The 25,228-nt window shown below is 42.1% G+C and overlaps 1 protein-coding gene across 3 annotated transcripts in view; it reads right to left on the reverse strand.

Moving 5' to 3' along the window:
* Positions 1-2,526: 2,526 nt before the first annotated feature.
* Positions 2,527-25,228, reverse strand: part of zgc:194242 (uncharacterized protein LOC100005854 homolog) — a 42,572-nt gene continuing 19,870 nt past the window's right edge. For 2 of the 3 annotated variants that reach the window (XR_007249690.2, XR_007249691.1), the window contains exon 2: positions 2,527-2,761. Coding sequence is in view for 1 of the 3 variants with exons in the window: in XM_048552952.2 (XP_048408909.1) it covers positions 2,562-2,761; positions 23,800-23,912 (313 nt within the window). In the remaining 2 variants the exon portion in view is untranslated. Of the gene's footprint in view, positions 2,762-23,799; positions 23,913-25,228 lie in introns of all 3 variants that reach the window. The other variant, XM_048552952.2, reaches the window with a different exon arrangement.

The following is a 25,228-nucleotide window of genomic DNA, read 5'->3' on the forward strand; positions in this document are numbered from 1 at the left end:
GACTTGTCTGACCTCAATCCTAATAGTTTGCTGAGTATCTTTTACTTACTCTTGTTGATTGTTCCAAGTTCTATCCTTTCTATTGCTTTTGACCTGTCCACTCCAAAAGGAATAGTACTATTGTCCTGCACCATGAAAACTAAGGCAAAGTGTTGATTCTTTGCCATTTGTCTTACCCATTATCTGCTCTCTGGTTTGGTCTTCAAAAGGATCAACATTTACCTTTGCAAGTCTCTTCCCTTTTATATACTAATAGAAGCTTTGCTGTCCTATTTGATATTTTGTGTTTGTTTTCTTTTGTCGTTTATCTTAGCTCTTTGTGGTAATTTTTTAGTATCCCTGTTTGCGTTTGCAAGTTTCCCAATCTTCCAGTCTACCGCTGGCCTTTGTAATATGGTATGCTTTAGTTTTTGATTTTATTTTGCCCTTGACCTCCTTGTTTAGCCATGGATGCTTCTTATCCCCCTTATCATCTTTTTGCCTTACTGACGCATATTTTAGTTGCAAGGAAATGAATATCTCCTTCAATAACTGCCATGACCATTCCACTGTTTTACCTTTCAGCCTTCCTGCCCAATCTACTCAGGCCAAACGCATATGTAATCTCCTTTGTTTAATTCCAGAACACTACCATGGGACTCCACTTTCTCACCCCCAGCCTGAACTTTGAATTCTATCATACTATGGCCACGACTCCCGAGAGGATTCTTACCCATGATGTCATCAATTAATCTCTCCTCATTACAAAATACCCAATCCAGAGTAGCTTGCTCCCCGGTTGGTTCCACAACATACCACTCCAAGAAACAATCTCTAATATATTCAATGAATTCTGCCTCTAGTCTACCCTTGCCAATTTGATTCTTCCAATCTATGTGCGTGTTAAAACCGTTAAACACGAATGATTATTGCCGTATCATTTGTGCAAGCCTCTAATATTTCCTGGTTTTTACCATGCCTCACTGTGGAACTACTGTTTGGGGACCTATAGAGTGCTCCTCCCAAATACTTTTGTTATTTCTCATTTCAACCAATATTGATTGCATATTTTGATCTTGCTTGCTTAATTCATTTCTCATTACAGGACTGATTCCTTCCTTCACTAGCAAAGCTACACCCACCTCTTTTTCCTTTTGGTCTGTCTTTCCGAAATGCTGCATACCATTGGGTATTTAATTCCCAGACTTAGTCTCCTAGTAACCATATCCCAGTAATCACGACCTAATCGTACCATTCAGTTTCTATTTCTGCCATTAACCAATTGATTTTGTTTTGACTGCTTCGTGTATTTTGATACAAAGCTTTCAGATTTGTTCGAATGGTAAATTTCCCTACTCTTGACTGCTTTGATTAATTTATTGAAGGGAACCTGAAGTGGACTACAGCAATTCAAGAAGCAGCTTCTCTAGAAAAAAAAAATTGGATGGGTAATAAATGCTGGCCCAGCCTGAAAAGCTCCATATTGCTGAACAATTAAAACAACTTACTGAGGGGCCTTTCAAACTCCCTACAAATTACATCTGCTACATTACTCTTGTCTATGTTCTCGGTTCCTCCTCAAACAATTCAGTAAGACTGGCAAAAGAAGATTTTCCCTTTTGAAATGATCAGCCAGCAGTGCTGTCCATTTTACTTTCCTAAGTTACTGTCCACACCTTTATCTAAGAAAATCAGCTTTCTCCACAATTGTTGTAATATTTATGTCATTCTTTATTGTTGTCTTAAAGTAGGTTGTATTTTCATCACTATTACCTATATTTTTTCCATTCTTACTTCTCTCATCTTGAGGTTTGCTCCTCGTTGTGAGATCAAAAAGAAAATCTTTTTGTTATTTTGTTACATAGTGAGTTAGAAAGAAATTTTGTATGCATTGTAGGAATTCTATGGTAATATCCTAGAACAAAAAACATTACAGCACAGTACAGGCCCTTTGGCCCTCAATGTTGTGCCGACCTGTCATACCAATCTCAAGCCCATCTAACCTACACTATTCCAAGTACGTCCATATGCTTGTCCAATGATGACTTAAATGTACCTAAAGTTGGCGAATCTACTACCGTTGCAGGCAAAGCGTTCCATTCCCTTACTACTCTCTGAGTAAAGAAACTACCTCTGACATCTGTCCGATATCTTTCACCCCTCAATTTAAAGCTATGCCCCCTTGTGCTCGCCATCACCATCCTAGGAGAAAGGATCTCTTTTTAACTTAATTCCTTGATTTATCTGCACAGTTCCTCCTTCGACTCTCTTTCAGTAGCGGTTGGTCAATGGATTGTATATAAAAGTGCGAATGATTCATCACCTTTTATCTCTATCCATATGGACTCTGCATATTTTTCCTGCTGTTATTACAGTAGGTACACAGACTCTCCCTCCCATTTTCCTTTGCTGTCCTTTCTAAAATGTTTTGCCTGTAGTGTTTATTTGCAAATGGGAAAGCATAGCTCAGTAAAATCGTTCTGAAACTGAAGTGATATCTTCCAGTTTATTTTTAAATACTTTAAAAGGATTACACAACAGCTTCAGCAAACCCAAATTATTGAGGTAGGGAGGCCGCACATTCAGCGTTTATTTATTCTAGCAAAGATAGCCTGAAAGGGTTTGCCCTCGTCTTCTTTGTGCTCCATACAAACGTCGACAAATCCCGACTCACACAGAGCAGCCATGTATGGCTCAGGTGGCCATTTTGTATCCTTTAACAATCCAGCAGCTATTAACTTCTTTAGATATTCCACGTTCAAGGTCGTGACCATCAGCCCCCCTGTCAAATAAAAGATAAATACTCAGTTATACAAAAGGCTGTTTCTTGTACGATCGTGAAATCATGATCTTCTCACGAAAAAGTAACCACATCTATGGAATCAAGATGATGGGGAACTGGAAGCAGACACAGTGGTTTACTGCCCTCTGAGGTCAGGGAACAAAGGTTAAGCGGGGACTGGATACAGCCACGAGTTGGGATTTTTGAGGGGACATCTTCTAACTAGCCCAGACACCTGTCCCTTGACCATGGAAACAAAAGTGGACAGGCTCTGAAACATGGAGGGCCAATCATAAGGCTTCCAGCATGGGAGGAGCTGAGGTTCTTAAGGGAACATAAGCAAAAGAGTGAGGGCTTCAATATGGAGATCCTTCTCTGCAAATTCCTGCATTCAAAAACGTATAAAGGTGAAGTGGAGAAGTCGGGTCTGGCTTCATGAAAGAGAAGAGATGGCTCAGAGCAGGTCCAATCAAAGTGTTCAAAATCACAGTGAGTTTGGTTGGAACATTCTCCCATTCACAGGAAAAAATTCAGAACTAGAGGGTACCAATGGAAACCAGTCAGCAAAAGGAGCAAAAATGACACCAGCAGGACCCTTTACCATGCAACAAGTGCTTAGGGTCCAGGTCAGTGTCTCAGCGTGCAGTGGAAGCAGGCTCAACCAAGGCTTTCAAAAGGAAAATAAGACAGTCACCGGAAAAGGTAGCATGTGCAGGGCTAGAGAGAAAAGGCGAGAGAGGAACACAAAATAAGAGCTTCGTTTGGAGCACAAGAGTAATGGGCCGAATAGCCTCAAACTGTGCCGTAAAAATTCTCTCTGACGCCTCAACATTTGCTACTGCAAGTGCATTCAGAGCTTCACAGCTTTCAACACCACACTCCTGGATATTCCTGAGCATGGCAATCACTGTCAGGATTTTCTTTTCCATTAATTCTCTGTTCTGCACTTCCTGCTGGGAACTCCAATCACAGCTCCTTCACACAATGCAGGGTGGAGCTGAAATGAACACAGCTCCCCCACACTGCAGGATAATCGAGGGGTAGTCAAACCACGTCCCCCTTTTGCTGCAGTCAGTTGTGTGGTTTGAGTGTGGATTTAATGTCCCCACAGGCTGAGGTCACCATAAAGGACTCTCCTTCTCAACCTCTTCCCTCCCCTGAGGCGTGGGACCCTCAGGTTACCACCAGGCATCTCTCTGGGACTACAATGACTTTACTATACCTCTGAGATTTAAAAGTCCAGCAGCACAACCAGATAGTGTGACAGCTGCTCCTAGAGGGATAAGTATGTGACATAACTTGAAGGTTAGGTTGGCAATCGAGACTCATGAATTCAGTACAAAAAGCTATGAAGTAAAATTACCATTCTCCTATGAAGCCATAGGGCTGCTAGAGGTGAAGCAAAGAAAAAATCTGCATACAACAGGTATTAGTAGACACTACAATTGACAATTATGTTTCGTGTGGAAGATGCAAGGAAGAACCGGATAAGAATACACGTAGAGTGTTTAGACTCTGAACTAAAAAGGAAGATACTGCTTTAAACCATGGGATGTTGCAAAGAGATGGTTGGAAAAGTCTGGTCTTTTGGAATGCATTGATCATCGCATACGATGTCGGCACATTGAGAACTGAAGCTGACACTGCATTGCAAACGAGTTCTAAATGAAAGGAAAATTTCTTGAAAATAATGTTCTGATTGGCTCCTGACCTGATAACCATGGCTTGTGTGGAGAAGAGAACCACTCAGCCTGCAAATGGAAGGCATCAAAAACTCTCACTGTCTCTCTTTCCCATGAGTGAAGGTACTTGTAAGTCCCCGAGTAATAGTTAGTTGTCTTCCACTAACCTTTCTATACAACCCACTGAAGATAAATTCTCAACCACTAAAAGAAGAGTAGCATCAGTGTGCAAATAACCTTTTGTTAACAAGAAACAGAAAGGAAGAGAAAGAAAGCAACACATTGAATCCCGTGTTTCAGACTGGTGCTAGCAAACTGTGTTTCCTTGAACTTTTTTTGCCTTTTACCACATTTAATATCCACGTCTTCTCAGTTTTTCAGTGTTTGTCTGTCTGTTTATGAAGGGGGTATTCAAGTAGGGGATAGAGCATATATTGTCGAGTTATGAGTTACCAATTTGTGTTTCCTAACTGTGAATTGTTCAAGTCAATTTGTTTGCAATAAGCAGTTAATATCTGGTTAATCACTGACACCCGGTGAGAGTTCTCTTTTCACCTGAGTTCATTAATCAAATAAACTAGAACTTTGCATGGTTCGACTAAATCTTTTTCACATTTGTGATGACTCCAGGAATGATGGCACTTGATTTCCAGCAGAGAACCCCAGTGAGTCATGACAATGGGAGAAGGTATTGCAGGCTATTCACCCACTGTTCTCTCAGTAGGAGGTCCTTTGGCTTGCAATGCCTCCGCCCAATATGAAGACTCACTTGGGTACGCACTGGAAATCAAGCGCCATTGTTCCTGGAGTCATCACGAATGTGAAAAGCTTTAGTCAAACTATCCAAAGTTCTAGTTTATCTGACTGATGACATCAGATACCATTGACTGCGTTGTTGTAAATATTGACTGATTGTATAGTTATTGACCTGGTCTGTTTTTCAAAAAAATCTTGCCTCACTGGGAGAATCTGTGGCTGCTGGTCAGGGTAGTGAGTGTGTGATCTGGATGGCAGATGGGGAGGTTGCAGGAATGGGCGATTAAATAGTGGTCCTGTCCTTCTTGGTTCTATGATGAGCACACAATTGGTTCAGAGCCCCGTCTACCTGCTGCAGACTCTCTAAATAGTCATTTAATCTGGATGTGGAAGAATTGGTGTTGGACTGGGTTTATTCTGAAATCACAACCTTTCACAGCATTGCCCCTTCGTCTGGTGAAGTAAGAGGGAAGCATGTAGAACACAGAATTTATTGGCAGTGAGATCAAGAGCAGACAGCTCAAAAGATCATACAAATGGTGTGAATGGAGTGTCGAATCATGAGTCCTTGCAGATGATCTGAAGCTTTAGACAGTGAGAATAAAGTGTGAACAGCTGGATAACAGGCAAAGGGATGATCTGTAATCCAATTAAATGAGGCAGAGAGATAATGACAACAATTTAAAAATAAGGTGGTCCTGGACACAAGACAAATGACTGGAATAACACGACAAGTATAACAATCTCATGCCAAGGGTCTAACCAAGTTAATAAGCAATCCAAAACTGTACAAACTAATTGAGGTGGAGAGATCAGATTAATTTATCCAGGTGATAGTGACAAAACAGGGCAGTAAGGAAGATTTTACAGAAACAGAACACTGTGGTGGGGTCACGTATAGTGCGACATGGACCTAAGGTCACTGTTGAGGCCATCCTCATGGATATGGAACCTGGCTATCAATTTCTGCTCTGCCATTCTGTGTTCTTGTGTATCTCAAAGGCTGCCCTGGAGGGCACCTACCTGAAGATCAGAAGCTGAATGTCCTTGATTGTTGAAGTGTTCCCCGACTGGGAGGGACCATACCTGTCTGGCGATTGTTGTATGGTGTCGATTCACGCACTGTCATCGCGTCTGCATGTTCTCACCAGCATACTATGCCTTGGGGCATCCTTGTCTACAGCATATGAGGTAGGCAACATCGGCCGAGTTCCGACATGCCACAGTGAAAAACTGTAACAACGCCTCAGAAGACAGATGCAGAATACGACTGATGGGGTACCCTTCATCATCCAGTACTTCCCCAGAGTAGAGAGACTATGCCAAGTTCTTCACAGCCTTCAACATGTCACCAATGACAACGAGCAACTCACTAAGACCATCCCCACACCTCCACTTCTTGCCTTCAAACCTTAACAGACCATCGTTTGCACCAAACTAGCCAGCCTTCAGGACAACATTGAGCACAGCACCGCACAGGCCTGTCACAGGAACCTCTGCAAGACACGCCAGATTATTGACATGGACACTACCACCAAGCAACATCTACACGGCAGACACTCATGTGAGATAATAGGAACTGCAGATGCTAGATAATCCAAGATAACAAGGTGTGGAGCTGGATGAACACAGCAGGCCAAGCAGCATCTTAGGAGCAGGAAAGCTGGCGTTTTGGGCCTAGACTGATGAAGGGTTTAGGCCCGAAACATCAGCTTTCCTGCTCCTAAGATGCTGCTTGACCTGCTGTGTTCATCTAATTTTACACCTTGTTATCTCAGATACCCATGTGACTCGGTCAATGTTGTCTACCTCATACACTGAAGGCAAGGATGCCCCAAGGCATGGTATATTGGTGAGACCATGCTGACGCTAAAAAGAACAGGTGATTGGGCACCACACAACTATCAGCAGAGAGAAATGGTCCCTCCCAGTTGGGAAACACTTCAGCGGTCAAGGACTTTCAGCTTCCGATGTAAGGTTAGCCTCCTCCAAGGCAACCTTTGAGATACATAGCAACACAAATTAACCAAGCAGAAAATGATTGTCAGGTTCCATACCCATGAAGACGGCCTCAACTGTGATCTTGGGTTCATGTCGCATTACATGTGAACCCACCACAGTGCTCTGTATCTGCAAACACTTACTCTCCTGTTTTGTCACCACCACCATCACTCTACTTTAATGAGTTTGTACAGTTTAGAATTACACATTACCTTGGTTAGACCATCATGTTATTCCTGTCATAAGTTCATGAGATGAGTTAACGTTTCAGGTCCACTGACCCTTCCTGAGGACCCCAAACATTAACTCTGTTTTTCCCTTCACGGGTGCTGCCAGACCTGCTGAGCTTTTCCAGCAATTTCTGTTTTGTTTCCTGAATTACAGCATCTGCAGTTCTTTCCTTTTTTGTAAGTTTATAAGAGGTAGGAGCAGAATTAGGTATTTCGGCCCATCGAGTCTGCTCTGCTATTTGATCAGGGTTCATGTGCTCCGCACCTCTACTTTCCTGCCTTCTCCCTACAATCCTTCAGTCCATTACTAATTAAAAATCTGCATAATTCCTCCTTAAATTTACTCACTGTCCCAGCATCCACCATATGTTGGGGTCACGGATTCCACAGATTCACAACCCGTATGTGAGAATTAGTTTCTCCTCAATTCTGTTATAGATTTGTTCCCCATTATGCCAAGACAGCTCGTCCTTGAATGCACCACAAGAAGGAGCTCCACATCTATTTTATTGATACCTTTAATCATCTTAAACATCTTAATTTGATCTCCCTTCATTCTTCTAAATTCCAGACAGTGTACACCTAAACTGTTCAATCTCTCTCCAAATGACAAACCCCTCATCTCTGGGGTCAATCTGGCGAGCCTCCTCTGAACTGCCCCCAATGCTGTGACATCTTTCCACAAATAAGGGTACCATAACTGTGCATAATACTCCAGATGCGGTCTCACCAATGCCTCGTATAGTTGCACTAATACTACTTTATCTTTCTATTCTATTCCTTTAGCTATAAAAGCCAACATTCCATTTGCTTAAGATAACAAGGTGTGGAACCGGAAGAACACAGCAGGCCAAGCAACGTCAGAGGAGCAGGAAAGCTGACGTTTCAGGTTGAGACTCTTCTTCAGAAAAAAATCCAAATTCCATTTACTTTCTTCATTACCTATTGTATTTGGTTCCTAGTTTTCTGTGACTCTTGAACGAGGACACCCAGATCCCTCTGCACCGGAGTACCCTGAAGTCTTTCCCCTTTAAGACAGTAGGTTGCTTTCCCATTGTTCTGAACAAAATGCATGAACTCACACTTATCCACGTTAAACTCCATCTGCCACATTGTGGCCCATTCTCCTAACCTTTCTACATCCATTTATGAGGTTCTTATTTCCTTATTGCTATTTACCGTTCTGCCTACATTTGTGTCGTCTGCAAATCTGGCTGGAAAGCATTCTATTCCAGTATCCAAGTCATTAATGTAGATTGTAAAAGGCTGGGGTCCAAGGACTGAACCCTGTGGCAACCCACTTGTTACTCCTTGACACCCAGAAAGAAACCCATTTAGCCCGACTCTCTGTCTTCTGTCCATCAGCCAGTCACCTATCCAAGCTAATAAATTACCTTCTAGTCCCATATCATCCAAACTTGTGAATTAACCTTTTGTGCGGCACCTTATCAAAAGCCTTCCAGAAGTCCAGATATGTTACATCTACAGGATCCCCATTATCCACTTTGCTTGTTACATCTTCTAAGAACACTTGCAAATTAGTCAAGCAAGATCTGCCCTTCATAAAACCAAGCTGACTCTGATGGATGGCATTTTGACTTTCCAAACGTCCTGATATTGCTTCCTTAGTTTTTGACTTGATATTGTCCTTGACCTCTTTGTTTATCCATGGATAATTTTCACCCGCCTTACCATCTTTCTTCCTCACTGGGATATATTTCAATTGCAAGGGATTGAGTATCTCCTTAAACAACTGCCACTGCTAATCCACTGCCTTACCTTTCAACGTTCTTACCCAATCTACTCAGGCCAAATGCCTATGTAATCTCCTTTGTTTAATTCCAGAACACTACTATGGGACTCCAATTTCTCACACCCAACCTAAATTTTGAATTCTATCATACTATGGCCACTACTCCCTAGAGGACTCTTAATTATAATATCATCAATTAATCTCTCTTCATTATACAATACCCAATCCAGAGTAGCCTGCTCCCTGGTTGGTTCTACAACATTCTGCTGCAAGAAACAATCTCTAATATATTCAGTGAATTCTGCCACCAGGCTACCCTTGCCAATTTGGTTCTTCCGATCTATGGGCATGTTAAAATCATTAATCACCATGATTATTGCCGTATCTTTCTTGCAAATCTCTAATATTTCCTGGGTTTATAACGTGCCCCGCTGGGGGTAACTGTTGATAGTACGGTGCACAGGAGTGGTAATTGGAGTGGGACGGTGCAGGAGGGACGTAATTGGAGTGCGGACAGTGCAGGGCACAGGGTTAATGGACTGGGGACAGTGTAGGAAAGGGGGTAATTAGAGTGAGGACGGGGCAGGGAGGCAGTAACTAGAGAGTTGACAGTGCAGGGAAATGGATAAATGAAGCAGGGACAGTGCAGTTGAGGGGTAATTAGAGTGGGCAATGCAGTGGAGAGAATAACTGGGGCATGGACAAGGCAAGGGAGGGGATAATTGATGCAGTTAATGTGAGGGGGAGGGGGGAGGGGGTGGAGGGGAGGGGATGCTCACAATGCAGGAGAGGCTAACTGAAATGGAAACAGTACAAGGTGGGGGTAATTTGAGGATGACAGTGCAGAGAAGCGATACTCCAGAGCGAGGGTGGGCCAATGCTAGCGTGGGGTAGGGCACCACACATGCAAGCACACAAAGAATACAGCATAAAAAAACCCAAAGGAGCAGCAGCTATTTTTAATCAAGATAGCGCTGCCATTCATACTCACGTGGTCAAAGCACGGGAGCATCCACAGCAATTATCAATATTCTGATTATAAAAGTTTAAATACTTCAGAATGCAACAGTCAGTTCACCAGCTATTCCATTTCAGTTAACATTTTAATCATTCAAATGCAAATACGATTCTTTGAGAGAATTTCTGCGTAGTGTTCAGTGGTTTCAAAGCAGTTTGGTTTTGTAGCTAGGAGGTCTGTGGATGTGTGAGGTTACACGCAATCAGGCTATCACAGGTGATCAACCTGTGGGAAACTGGACATCGCAAGCCACTTTGGTTCATAGACATTGAGCACACGTCGGAATTAGCTCACTGACATACAAAGGAAGGAAAGAGGTATTCAGATACTTTGCACTAGAACATGTAAACAGAACACCATGAAGAGAAATAAAAGTACAGGAAGAGGAGCATCTTACAATGAACCCAAAAGCAGGGGTAGGCCATTAACGTGGTTGCTCCTCTATCTCAACACGACACTCCAGTTCTCTCCCATACCCTTGGCATATTTAGCCTTTAGAAATCTATTTATTCCTTAAAATACACTTAGTGTCTTCGCCTCCACAGCCTTCTGAAGTACAGAATTCCATATGTGCACCACCGAAGATATTTCTCCTCATTCTAGTCCAAAATAGCCTACAGAATATCCTGAGACTGTGACCTTCTGTTCAGCGCTGACACGCCAGAAGAAATAAATTTCTGAATGTCTGTCTAGCTGTCTTCCTCCCTGTCAGAATTTTACAGTCAATCCCATCTCTTCTCATACGATCTGAACCCTGCCATCTCAAGAATCAGCCTGGTGAACTTCATTGCTCTCTATAGCAAGTATGGGTTTTCTTAGATAAGGAGACCAAAACAGCACACAATACTGCAGCTACTGTCTCACCAAATTCTTTTACAGTAGCAGTAAGACTTCAGTGTTGTCAGCAAAGCAGTAGTTGGCATTGATTGATAAATTTATTAAAATCTACTATAAAGATTAATTATCATATAAGAATAAGTGTAAACTTTTTTAGACATGGCCTAAAAATCAACAAAGCTTCTGATTTGATAGAGGTGTACAAAATGATCAGAGGTATAGACAGGGTGGACAGCCAGAGACTTTTTCCTAGGGTAGAGGTAGCTATTACCGGGGGGCATAGTTTTAAAGCAAGTGGAGATAGATATAGGGGAGACATCAGAGGTAGGTTCTTTAGTCAGGGAGTGGTTGGGGTGTGGAATGCATTGCCAGGGAGAGTAGTGGAGTCAGCCTCATTAGGGGCATTGAAGCAGCTATTAGATAGGCATGTGGATGATAGTATAAGGTAGCGGTGGAGGTTAGACAGGCCTTAGGAATAGGGTAAAAGTTCGGCACAACATTGTGGGCCGAAGGACCTGTACTGTGCTGTCCTGTTCTATGTTCTAAAGCAACAGATTCATCATTATGAGACAACCTTCCTGAGCACAGGACATAGCGATCACAATTGTACATACATACATGCCAGTTGAGAGCATTCCATGATTTTCACAGCCTCTCTAGGAGAAGCTCACTATTCCTTATCTTTCCTTATTGCTGTTCTTGCTGATACGTGATTGTCAACATTTCACCCCATTTGAATCCCTTATGGCCCAGCCTATGTGGTCACCAGGTGCTGCTCTGCCTCTGAGGAGATTGTCTGTACTCTCTCATAGACTACTTCAGCAAGGCTGTATCGTGCACCTTTCACCAACTCAGACACTTGTCAACTTAGTGGATATGTTACTACCATGTCTCTGCAGTTGGCAGAGATTGTTGACACTTCAGAGAACTATTGGAGACAAGGCACTTATTCAGCCCCAGTCAAAAGAGAACCTCACGGTGTAAACCATCTGTAACCCATGAAAATGCATGGATAGGAGCAACAGACGGGTTTGCTAGACAAACCTTTGAGACTGGGCTGAAGGCGGAGACCACCAACATAACTGTATCATATTGGTCCCATCATGTCTGCACCTTGTTGACGCCATGGAAAGCCAAGTCCAGCAGAGAGTTCAGAGGCTTTGGGAGATGCAGACAGACTTGCACACCATCAATTCAGCCACATGGTGCTGAGCATCAGCAGTGAGGTGATGGGGAATGAGAGGACTTGACCTCACTCTAGTGGCCCCTTCCTCTTGAGGAGACAGAGTTCGACCAACAGGCACACAGATAGAGGATTGACCTACACACAGCCACACACCACACAGCTCCACAACTCACTCCAAAGTCTCCTCTAACCCCACTACAGGAGTACGGAGCCCCTCCGCCTCCAACCTGCCTGTGATCCCCAATCTTGTGGAAGCTGAAACTAAAAAGAGTGAGTCTGCAGCTGGGCAGGACACTCAGCACCGCTTGCCCTTCCGGCCACAAACTCCTCAGGAAGTTGCAAAACCTCAAGGCCAGCATGATCCACAATAGGACAGGCTTCCTCCATCTGAGCTGTGATCTCCAGAACTTCACCTTATTGTAGGAAAGAAAAACTTCTGAGGGGCCTTAGATTCCATGGATGACACTTGTAAATTGAATCTCACATTTGTAATTATTTTGACTCTTTAAATCAACATCTGTCTGGTTGTTTTTTAGATACAGCTGCAAGAATGAAGCTACAGTGGCATCCATTCCTTACCACCTTATGGTCAAACCCTGTCTGAAGCAGTGCCACTCTTTCCTGAATGACAATTTACGTAACATGTTGTCACTGTTGAATATCGAAACGTGAGAAGTTGTAAAGACTTCAAACAAATGTGAACATTTTATCTTTTACTAAACAAAAGGGAAAAGTAAGAAGGAAAAGAAGCAACATTTGCTTTTGATAGTACACGTTGGCTGCTTTTGGAGCAACAACTAATTTCAAGGCAATGAATTACATCTTCATTCACCTTAGATCTATTGGAAGTCGGAGTCAATTAAGCTCTACCTGGGTTGTTGCTGCAACACTCTGCCACTATGAAGATGATATCATAGTGAAGGTATGTTCCTCCTATTTCACGTCCTTATCTTCCTCCTTGAAACTCTGTTACTGCTCTCAAAGCTTTTTCAGCATTTGTCACTCCACATTTTTCCCTTCTCTAGTCATGCAGAGCACAGGATGCAAAGACTATGTGGCACACCCTGTCTGGGGTATATACAAAGCCTATGCCAGGGCAATCCAAATATCAGACCCTCATCTTCAGAAGATTATCATTTTCAAACGGTGCAGCAGGCTGACCCTGATGGAAGTACAAGCTCCACTGTATCTATGCTCGGTCTCAATCATGGGGTTGTTTAATGACCTTCAGGCATGATCAGAGAGAATAGCTACTGCCTCCTAGCAGCCAGACCTGTAAGGAATGGACCTCTCTGGCCCTTGAAAAGAAGTGAGAACCTGAGAGATATCAAGGATATAGGCAACTTCCAGCGTACCTAATGCAGACCTCTCAGATGTGGTACTGATGATCACAGGTGACATGGAACCTTTACCATTTAATGAATTTGGATGCATTAAGATATGGTGTCCTGGCTGCAGCATTGATTTCATTACACGGAGACTTAACCAAGCGGTGTGATCTTACAAAAACTGCATCAGTAACAGTCATGATCTATTTGTGGGTTGAGGTATCAATTGGAGGTAGCCAATTACACAACATTAAGCCCTACTCTTACATCAATGACTATTGGAATCAAATGGACACCTATCCCTTCAAGTCACACCTGTCACAAGTCATGCTCCAATAAATGACACATTCCTATAACAGTGTCCCATGACATCTTCATTTGGTGGCAGCACCATACTTTGCTCATCTGCAGGAAATGGCAGTCAGGCTTGTACAGTCTTGGCTTTCAGGACCTCCTTTGCAGCCTCAAGCGCCTTCTGAGGAGGCTTCTGCTATGACTTCTTCAGGTGGAGGCTGTTACACTGCTGCTGGAGTTTGCTGCTGATCTGAGGGTGGCTGTCGCTTTCGGATCTCCTCAATTTCTCCATGTCTTGGTTGAACAGCAGCCATAGCTCTGAGGATCCTTTGGGAATGGTTCCAATGACCCTATGTGGGAATCAAACAGCTCCTCATATTGTAACTAGGCATCAATCGCAACTAGCTATGAATGAGATTTTACTATAGGCCTTGATACATTAGGACACGGAAGCCACCATCTAGGAGGGCTAAAGGGTGCCTCTATGTATTACACCTCATTTAGATGCGTGCAGCACAAGTCATGTCATGCAAACACACTACATTCATGCAGACAGATTATTGAAACTTTGCTCTCTCCATCATGACGTCAATATCACCCAAAAAATGCAGCATTTCATATAAGAGCAAGTTCTGACATATGTACAGTGTAACTTAAGAGAAAAGCAGCTCCACACCCTTGTCTACCCTGAGGCGTTAAGGAATGCGTTTTGGCTGCGACGACGCTTTAAAGGTCACCTGTGATCACTCTGTGTTCCACACACATTAATTTGGATTAATTTTTAATGATCAATGGCACCGGCAAAGTTACGTGTGGCTAGAACTGTAATGTAAATATTGTTAATATATGAGACACACATGCTGAACATTGGAGTCACAGATTATTTCAATGCTGAATCTGAGTGCCTGATGAATGCAATTGCCTCACACTGCAAATAGAAACTGCCATTACAGACAAAACAGGTTTGAGTACCACACCTGCAACATGGCATTCCACCCAACCTTTTCTGTTTAACCGTTCATCTCCCCAATTAATGTCCTGGCCTAATGCATAGCAATGCCTAACATTGTGATTCAATATCCCTCTCAAAGACAGGGTAGTGGTCACTAGCGATGACGAACCGACCAACGTACCCTGTGGCTTTTCTTGCTGTATCAGCTCATACCCTTATGTGGAGAGTTGCCCCTTTCACAGTGATTATCTCATTTGCATCTCATCATGTGCTCTCCAGTCTCCACACTTGACTTCCCCAATTACCCTAAAATAGTCCTGCTGCTTGGAATACAGGCTATCATATGAAGTCACAATTAAGCATTCAAAGTAAGGAATATCAGGAAGTGGCTGGTAGGTAACTTGGAAAGATAGAGAGAATGCAAAATATTTAGTTCCCCCTCATTCCAAGCCAACAATCTGAACTGTTCGTCTTTTTCATATTTATGTCTTAACTTCAAAAAATGTCTTTGTGCCTAGATTTCCCATACAGCTTGTGGTCTTATAGAGCACAAGCTCTGAATATGAAATCAACAATTAGTCTAGTACAATTGGCAAGTTAAAAATAAACCCCTGACCTATTTTTCATCTCAAAGCACGACTGCCTAACTTGACCGTTGCTGCAAAAATTACGATGACAAAGAGCTTTGAGCAAAATATTCACAAAGAAAAATGTTGTACAGACTGTACAGGTACTCATTCTACAATGAAATAGTTGCATTCTTGTGTGACCTTGCACTTTCGTAAATCATGCCATGGAAATTTGACATAGAAATTCGCGTAAAAGGGAAATCGCTACTGAAAAATTGCCATACCTGTGCGCAGGTAGTTTGCTTATCCAAACAGCATCCACTATTCATTCAAAGTGTTAGAGCCAACTTGGATTAACGAAACACACCTTATAGCAGAACTACCTGTGCTGCATCATTGTCCAGCAAAGACTCTAAAAGACCACATATTTTTCATTTTTTGTAAACTATAAACTAAAATGCACCTCCCAGTCGCAACCCATTTCCACTCCCCCTCCCATTCTTTCGATGACATGTCCATCATGGGCCTCCTGCAGTGCCACAATGATGCCACCCGAAGGTTGCAGGAACAGCAACTCATATTCCGCTTGGGAACCCTGCAGCCCAATGGTATCAATGTGGACTTCACCTGCTTCAAAATCTCCCCTTCCCCCACCGCATCCCAAAACCAGCCCAGCTCTTCCCCTCCACCCACTGCATCCCAAAACCAGTCCAACCTGTCTCTGCCTCCCTAACCTGTTCTTCCTCTCACCCATCCCTTCTTCCCACCCCAAGCTGCACCTCCATTTCCTACCTACTAACCTCATCCCACCTCCTTGACCTGTCCGTCTTCCCTGGACTGACCTATCCCCTCCCTACCTCCCCACCTATACTCTCCTCTCCACCTATCTTCTTTTCTCTCCATCTTCGGTCCGCCTCCCCCTCTCTCCCTATTTATTCCAGAACCCTCACCCCATCCCCCTCTCTGATGAAGGGTCTAGGCCCGAAACGTCAGCTTTTGTGCTCCTGAGATGCTGCTGGGCCTGCTGTGTTCATCCAGCCTCACATTTTATTATCTTGGATTCTCCAGCATCTGCAGTTCCCATTATGACTCAAACTAAAATGAGAGTTGGGTTGTTATAACTAAAATACAAGACAGACTTTTATAATTTAAAAATTAAGTTTTGCATATTATTGAGATATGGAATACAATGTTACTTTTGCACAATCGTAAGAGGGAGAATTCAAAATTGAACACCTCAGCAAATCTTTTAAGGAAATTATACCAGATAATGACACTCTGGTCGAGTTGCAACATGTTAAAACATTAAGTCAATATCAGAAGAAACACCAAGAGCCTGCAGACTGGAATTATCCATCTCTCTCTCTCTCTCTCCCCCTCTCTCTCTGTGGGGAAGTAACAGAAAAATCAAGTTTTAAACAAATAATTTGTGCAAGAAAACACTGACGTTCACCTGATCAGCCATTGAAGTGAATGATGATAGTCATCAGCATATCATTGTTGCAAACATCAAAAAGACTGGGACCAAAATATCCCTTCACCTGATGGCCTGGACTTTGGATCTTTGGAACTTTGTTTACAAGTCTATAGTTATTTCCACCCTGAGTATATGTGTGAAACTGTGTTAAAAGGCACTTTCTGCCTGTCTTAATTGTGACGAGATGAAAAATGGCAGATGGAGTTCAATCTGGATAAATGCATGGTATTGCTTTTTGGTACAACAAACAAGGGTAATGCTTATTCAGTTAATGGTGGGGTTTTGGGTAGTGTTGTAGAATATGGAGACCTAGGGGGCCAGTACATAATTCTTTGAAGTCTGTGTCACATATAGATAGGATGGATAAAAAGGTGTTTGGCACGCTTGCCTTCATTGCTTAGTCCTTTGAATATAGGAGTTGGGAAGTTATGTTGAGTCTGTACGAGACATTGGCGAGGCCTCTTCTGGAACACTGCCTCCAGTTCTGCTCTCCCTGTAATAGGAAAGATGTTAGTAAGCTGGAGAGGGTTCAGGGAGATTTACCAAGATGTTGCTGCATATAGAAGTTTTGAGTTACAAAGAAAGGTTGGAATATTTCTCACTGGAGCGTACAAGGTTGTGAGGCCACCTGATAGAAATTTATAAAATAGGAGCGTAGACAAAGTTAATGGTAGTTGTCTTTTCACTAAGATGGGGGATTTCTGGACTCAAGCGCATTTTTTTAAGGTGCGAGGATAGAGATTGAAAAAAGACATGGGAGCAAATTCTTTACACAGAGGGTTGTTCACGTGTGCAATGAACTTCTTGGGGAAGTGGTGGATGTTTGGGTACATTTACAATATTGAAAAGACAGTTGGATAAGTAGATGGACAGGAAAGATTTGGTGGAATATGGGTCAGAAACAAGCATGTGGGGCTGGTTTACTATGGGATGATGTTCAGCATGGACTGTTGGACCAAAGCGTCTGCTTCTGTGCTATTTGACTCTATGACTCACTAAATGTTTGTGCATTCACGGATTTATGGTTTAAGGTGCATTAGAATCCTTTCTCTTGTCCCGCTGGAGATGAGTATGTTACAATCCAGAGATATTTTTCTGTTAGTGAACAAAATCAGATGCAAATTTATTTTGAGATGCAGTCAGTCAGACAAATTAGTCATTTCATTGAGATTTTATATATTTATATGTTTTGTGACAGCTTGTGGACAGCGAGGGCACGGCTATCAGCGCACTCATCAGAATTAAGTCATGACAATATTAGCAGCCATGCATCTCACAAATTTTAACATAAATGTTAAGCTATTTTGTTGCACTGACAGTTTGCTGCCATTTAAGGGGTCTGAAAATGTTGGATCAGACTTGCCAAGATGTATCAGCACTGCACAAAGATTGAAAATTAAAATTGAAAAGCTTTCTTTAATGCTATGACATTTTAAAGCAATTGCAATTCAGTTGCTGGACTTTGATGCGCTGGCAAAAACCAAACTTTAAGGGTTTGGATTTCATTTCTGCATGTGTACCCAATTCAGCAGCATTTGCCTCTCTTGTGCTAATCTGTCCTCATTCTCCTCACATACTACAGACTTCAGAACAGAATTAAAATCAACACTCAAATGAAATTAACAACAGAGAGCTGAAAAAGCCAGTCGAGGATTTCATGTATCATATGTAATCTTCATTACATTCACTTCTCTTCAAATGCATATTAACAATAAGATGTCACATTATCACCCAACAGATGCTGGGTTTAAAAAGGCTATGTAAATTAATCAAGACAGAACATTATCAGTATTTCTGAAAGGAAAGCACAGCTGCAGCAACGGATACAGTTCTTTCATTTCAGTACAATCAACCATGTCTGCTGGTAAGTGGGTAGCAATTTGTCATTTGCTCATCAACTTAAATCTAAGTAAAAGTCGAATGTAAAAAATGCGTGTGGTGTAAGTAAGAAACAAAAAGCAGGACTGGCAGCATCTGTGGAGAGAAATCAGAGTTAACGTTTCGAGTCGAGTAACCCTTCCTCAAAATTTTCAATCTATTTGGTTTTCAGGTCACTTTGTTTGTCAGTTTTGTGCAGTCCCGCTGGAAACTCTGTCACCCTAATGGACACACTGGCCCTGAGTACTGAACGCAAAACAAAGAAACACCCTCAGAATGATGGATCCAAAGTCATCACAAAATTCATATCAGATTTTAAAATAAGATTTGCTGAAAAACACAAACTTGTATTGAAATGATAGATTTCTAACTGTTGTTGTGTGGTTGGCAGACACTAACCTTATATTCTGGAGACAAAACCAGAAACTGCAAAAACAGAAACTGTACAGAGGAAGGGTCACTCAACCCAAAACATTAACTCTGATTTCTCCCTACAGACATTTCCAGACCTGCTGAGCTTTTCCAGCAATTTCTGCTTTTGTTTCTGACTTATAACACCTGCAGTTTTTAGTTTTTACATTCTAAAGATTGGTGGCACCATCTTTCATACAGGCAGCTGCCACAGTGCAATTCTCAACTCTGCATGTGCCACTCACAACCCAGAAGTTGCAATTGGCCTCAACTCCCAGCAATTTGAATAAATTGTATTTTGTCCTCATAATATGATAATTCCAGATCTGTCTCACACCTGTAATACCGTTATCCTGGGACAAGCTAAGCAGAGACAGGCACAGGAATTCCTAGAAGCCTGGCACTCCACAAAGCATGTTATCAATAAACACATAGAACTCGACCCCAGATACACTCCACTATGACGGAAAACTGGAAGTGAGGTAATCCACCTCAACGGACTCCAGAGTTTAAAAACCAGGCAGGAAAACACACTGACGCTTCATCGGAGGCTGCACCGAGGAGGTTACCCAGCATGGTAACAAAACGTCTGCGGAACAACAAACCAGCTCAGCGAACCAACCATCCTTAACACCCACAACCCGAGCTACAAATCTACTCCAAAACCTTAGATGCCATCATAACATTTACAATCTCTCCAATATTGAATTAAGTTCCCCTTAATGAGAACTTGTGTCTCACTAAAGTTCCTTTCCCAATTTTTCAGTTTGGTTCAGCATTTGCATGTCCAGGTCTGATGCTTATGGTTCCAAATGCGCACACAGTAAATAGGCATGTTAACACAAAAGTAGATCAAAATCTAGCACACATGAAATCTCTTCTCAGAATGTTCAATATTCTTTATTTTAATGGGTACTGATTCAATCTTTCTTCATTGTCTTTACACATATACACAGTAAATAATGCAAACCAAACTACCCATCTACTGATAACCTAAGGGAAAGGCACAGATGAAACAAAAGATAGGCTCAACCAATTAGAAAAAGGGCCCTTAAAGAAGTTTAGATCTTTTGACAATGAAATAGCAATCTTCCATGACTGAAACATTCCAACTTATGAATGAAAGATATTACTTGACGTTTTGATTAGAGAATCCCATTGCCTGCCCCATGGGCATGTGGTGTTCTGTCCGAATTGTTTTAACCTGTCATTTAGGAGGAGACCTTCAAAGCTTGTATAAACAGATATTAAAAAAGACACTGAAAAACTACGTTCAGTTCCTAATTAATTTTGAAAAATGAACATGAGTCAGAGATGGAAGTTGTTAGAGGCGAGAATTCTTTTTATCCACATGATTGTACTGCATTTTGTATCCAATAACAGTGTCCGATTTAAACCATGTTGATGTATCTTTTTTGGACAGTGAAGACAACCCACTTATCAATTTTCAAAATCAGTGTAAATATTTAACAAGATTTATTGAGGATGCAAAACAATGGCAATCATTGTCAGAGCCACAAGGAAAGCCCAATACACGTTGGGTCTGTTTCCATGCTGTACATCACTATGACACTACCTCAATTTAGGAAAAAAAAATCCTTATTTTAAAACTACTGTTTGCAAAAGAGAATTCCAAAATTCTACCATCCTTTGTAACCAGAAAGGTTTCCTAATTTCACTCCTGAAAGGATTGGCTCCAATTTTTAGATTGTGCTTGTTAGCCCTGAGCTCCCCAATTAGCAGAAGTGAGCATCTCCCAATCTATTCTATGACTTCCCATGAATTTCATTTTGATTAGATCAGTTGGCTGGATAGATGCTTTGCAACATAGAGTGACAAAAACACTGTGCAAGTGACTATATATTAAATAAATCTAAGATACCAGAGTGACAAAAACAACGTGGTTCATTCTTGCACCAGTTGAGGTGACTATGAAGCATTCTTCTCAACATCTCCCCTCGCCTGAGGCGTGCTCATCCTCGGTTAACTGGTCACTCATCATCTCTCTCTGATGACAGAGCAGTTCTATTACAACTACGGCAACACTTCCATCACAGTTCGCTACTTTAGCCATTTCTTCAATAATGTCAAATCAGACACATCAAACTCTTTGAAAGCTTATGCCATCTGTATTCAGCTGCAGTTTTCAAGGTCTTTATCGGCTTATTCTTAATTATTGACTGTAGTGACATTCCTATCACACAAGGAAGTTAACTCGTTCACAGTTGTTTGATTTCCCTCTACCAATTTCCTTAATTTGAGGAGTGTCAGGTAGAATGAGAGTGTCCAAAGGAATACTTTAGAAACTGATAAAACCTGATAGATTGCAATCATCCAGAAAGTTTTCACCTTTAAATTGTTTTAAAGCCCTCAGAAAGAAACTATGCCGTCCTGGGGAATTGTCTCGATAAGATTATTAATTTCATTGCATCCCTGTCGGTTTTTTTTTGATATGTCTGGCACACTGACCTCTCCTACTGTAAAATGCGACAAACTAATTATTTAGCTTGTATATATCTCCTTATTTCCAATGAAATCATTAGACATCAGCTTCCAAACAGTCCACATCGGATCTGACCATCTTTTGCTTTTCACTATTTTGATATATTTCATGCTTGTCTGTTTCCACATGGTTAAAATCAATAACAAATTAACAAAATAAAATTTATAATTCTTGTTCGTCTATCGCAGGATTATATCTATCCCATTGTAGCAGTAGGAAGGTTCAGTTTTAAGATCCTTGCAGAATGAAAATACCCGACCTGAGGCAGAAACTCCCCGATTTTATTTTCTATTTTAAAAACTACTTGATTTAGCACTGGTTGATGCCTATAATAAAAAATTACACTTCAAAATTGCAGGCACCAGATATCCTTTGAGATGTGCTGAAGTAACCCGTGTGTTTCTTTCTGGTTTGTAATGTTCCTAATCAAGATAAAGCAATATCTATGTTCCTGATCAAAGCGTTTGAGAGATTTTTTAATTGACCTGTTCAGAGATGTTAATACACTCCTCTGGACAGGTGGGATTTAAACCCGGGTCTCCCAGGTCAGAGGTATGCACACTACCAAGTGGTTTTGAAGCTTTTCACTTTGCAGTGTTTTTATGATCCCACGCTATGTGTGAGGCCCAGAACCGATACATCGACCGTATCAGTAAGATATGTAATCAATATCGATTGAAATCTATCCTTTTAATGAAAGATAAATGTTTCTATAATTCGGCCCACCTCATAACATCCAACTAATTGTGACTCGCTCGGCAAATACGACATTTTCTTCTGCCCTTTTGCATGTTTCTAAACGGGCCAGCTTTGAGAATTTATACAGCAATGTACTTTGTGATTCCGGATTCCGAGTCATTAATTATGTTTGAACTGATTCTATTTATAAAACATTCCAGGCCCAGCCTTCGCCCACACAAAATGGCGCTGTAGCCCAGCGCGCGTGCGGCCTTTCCCGCCAGGCCGAGCACATGCGCGGCAGTTCGGAAAGCCCGCACGCTCCAGCTGCTCAGCGGAGGACACTCTGCCCATCAGCACTGTGTGCTGCCATGCTACTGCAACCATTTCATGTCATCATTCAGGTAACTCACCATCTTGTTTCCTTTGCTTAGGGCCTCAGCTGCTGCTGCTCTGCTGGATTTCCAATGGGGAAAAAGATCTATTGTTTTTATCTCAGCGTCCGTCCCCACATACACCTCTGTCAAGTCTTCCCTTAAAAAGCTTTATCTGAAAAAGAAACTGGGCTTTTCCAAATTTGACGCTGATCCTCCTCTCCCATGAGCCTCAATTTTGTTCACCGGCTTTTCATGTGGTACTTTTATCCTATTTTCATAACATCTCTTGGCCAATGTTCTTTTCCTCTTCACTGTACCTCACAAGTTATAGTTCTCACTTTAAAAATTTACTTTGACAATCTTCCTTGACAATATACCTTCCTTGTCCTGCTTCACTGGTTTTCTCGCTTGGTTATAAGCTCAGCCTATACCTGAATATCTCCAGAGTTAAATGACATGTCCATCATGGGCCTCTTGCAGTGCCACAATGATGCCACCCGAAGGTTGCAGGAACAGCAACTCATATTCCGCCTGGGAACCCTGTAGCCTAACGGTATCAATGTGGACTTCACCAGTTTCAAAATCTCCCCTTCCCCAACTGCATCCCTAAACCAGCCCAGTTCGTCCCCTCCCCCCACTGCACCACACAACCAGCCCAGCTCCTCCACTCCACCCACTGCATCCCAAAACCAGTCCAACCTGTCTCCGCCTCCCTAACCTGTTCTTCCTCTCACCCATCCCTTCCTCCCACCCCAAGCCGCACCCCCATCTACCTACTAACCTCATCCCACCTCCTTGACCTGTCCGTCTTCCCTGGACTGACCTATCCCCTCCCTACCTCCCCACCTATACTCTCTCCACCTGTCTTCTTTTCTCTCCATCTTCGGTCTGCCTCCCCCTCTCTCCCTATTTATTCCAGAACCCTCACCCCATCCCCCTCTCTGATGAAGGGTCTTGGCCCGAAACGTCAGCTTTTGTGCTCCTGAGATGCTGCTTGGCCTGCTGTGTTCATCCAGCCTCACATTTTGTTGACCTGAATATCTCTGTTCAGTTCTTGCTGATTATTCCTGTTTTTCACAATTACTGATGATGTGATGATCACTCTTACCTTGACAAACCTTGTTCCCCAGCAGCAGATCCAGCCATATTCCCATACTGAGATGTTGTAAAAAACGCTGAGACTGTGAACCAACAACTTTAGGTGGTAAAGTGCTCCAATCACTTCACAAGATAGATATCAATGGAGAAACAGGTTATAATTAGCAAGAGGGAGTCATTAGGCTAGATGCCTAAAAAAAAGCTTGGATTTAGAATGTACAATGACAGAGAATACAAAAACATTTAGAATTAGAGCACACAATGCAGACCTGTGAATGGATCACTGAATGACAGGAGGAGGGAAACTTGATAGTTGCAACTAGTGAGATGATGCTGGTCTAATATGTAATGATTGATGCGTTCTATTACTTGGGACAGTCAAGATGTTAATTCCAAATGAACAAATTTATATTACGGTCTTCAAATCTGGGATGGAGCCAGACTGATAATCACAGAAGGGGTTTTTGTGCAGTAATGGGTGACCCAGAAGTTTAGTTAAATGAATCCAATATCTAATAATTTGGATGCCTTGAGAATTATAAAGACATTTCATCACTTGTGCCAATACCAGTTAGGGAGTATTAGAGTGTTAGGGAACACGCTGCGAGTGAATGCATGGGCAGAAGTGATTTGGATGACCTTAAGTTCACAGAGCATAGAATGTGGGAGACCAGCCAGGAGTGTGTTGGGATAATTGAGTCTCAAGGTAATAGAAACATAGAAAGTATGAACAGGAGTGGGCCAAATGGTACTGCTCTGCCATATTCACTATGGTGATGGGTGATTATCCAATTAAAAAAAAGACCTGTTTATTTCTACACTTTGTTTCCTGACTGCTGGCCAATTTTCTATCCATTTCAAGACATCACCCGCAATTCCATGTGCTTTAATTTTACACATTAATCTCTTACGTGGGGCTTTATCAAAAGCTTTCTGAAAATCCAAATAAAGTCCATTCACTGACCCTACATCCCCAATCAACTCTACAAGTCACCTTGCAGAATCCCAACAGATTTGCCAAGGATGATTTCCCTCTTGGAAATCCATGCTGACTGTGTCTGATTCTAAAATTGTTTTCTAAGTGTTCTGCTGTAAAATCCTTGTGAATAGACTCTAGCATCCTCCCCACTATTTTCTCTCTACCTCCGTTTTTCAACAGTGGGGTTCCATTAGCTACCATCCAATCTGTAGGAACTGTTCTAGAGTCCAATGAATTTTGGAAGATGACTACCAATCCATCCACTGTTTCTTGGGCCACTTTGTATAGTTTTCTGGGATGTAGAATATCAGCCCCTGGGGGCTTATCATTCTTAAATCCTGTCAATTTTTCCAACACCATTTCTACCAATACAGAGATAATAGGAAACTGCAGATGCTGGAGAATCCAAGATAACAAAGTGTGGAGCTGGTAGTACACAGCAGGCCAAGCAGCATCTTAG

The sequence above is a fragment of the Stegostoma tigrinum genome, chromosome 21 (genome assembly GCF_030684315.1).
Source record: "Stegostoma tigrinum isolate sSteTig4 chromosome 21, sSteTig4.hap1, whole genome shotgun sequence".
NCBI classification, from domain to species: domain Eukaryota; kingdom Metazoa; phylum Chordata; class Chondrichthyes; order Orectolobiformes; family Stegostomatidae; genus Stegostoma; species Stegostoma tigrinum.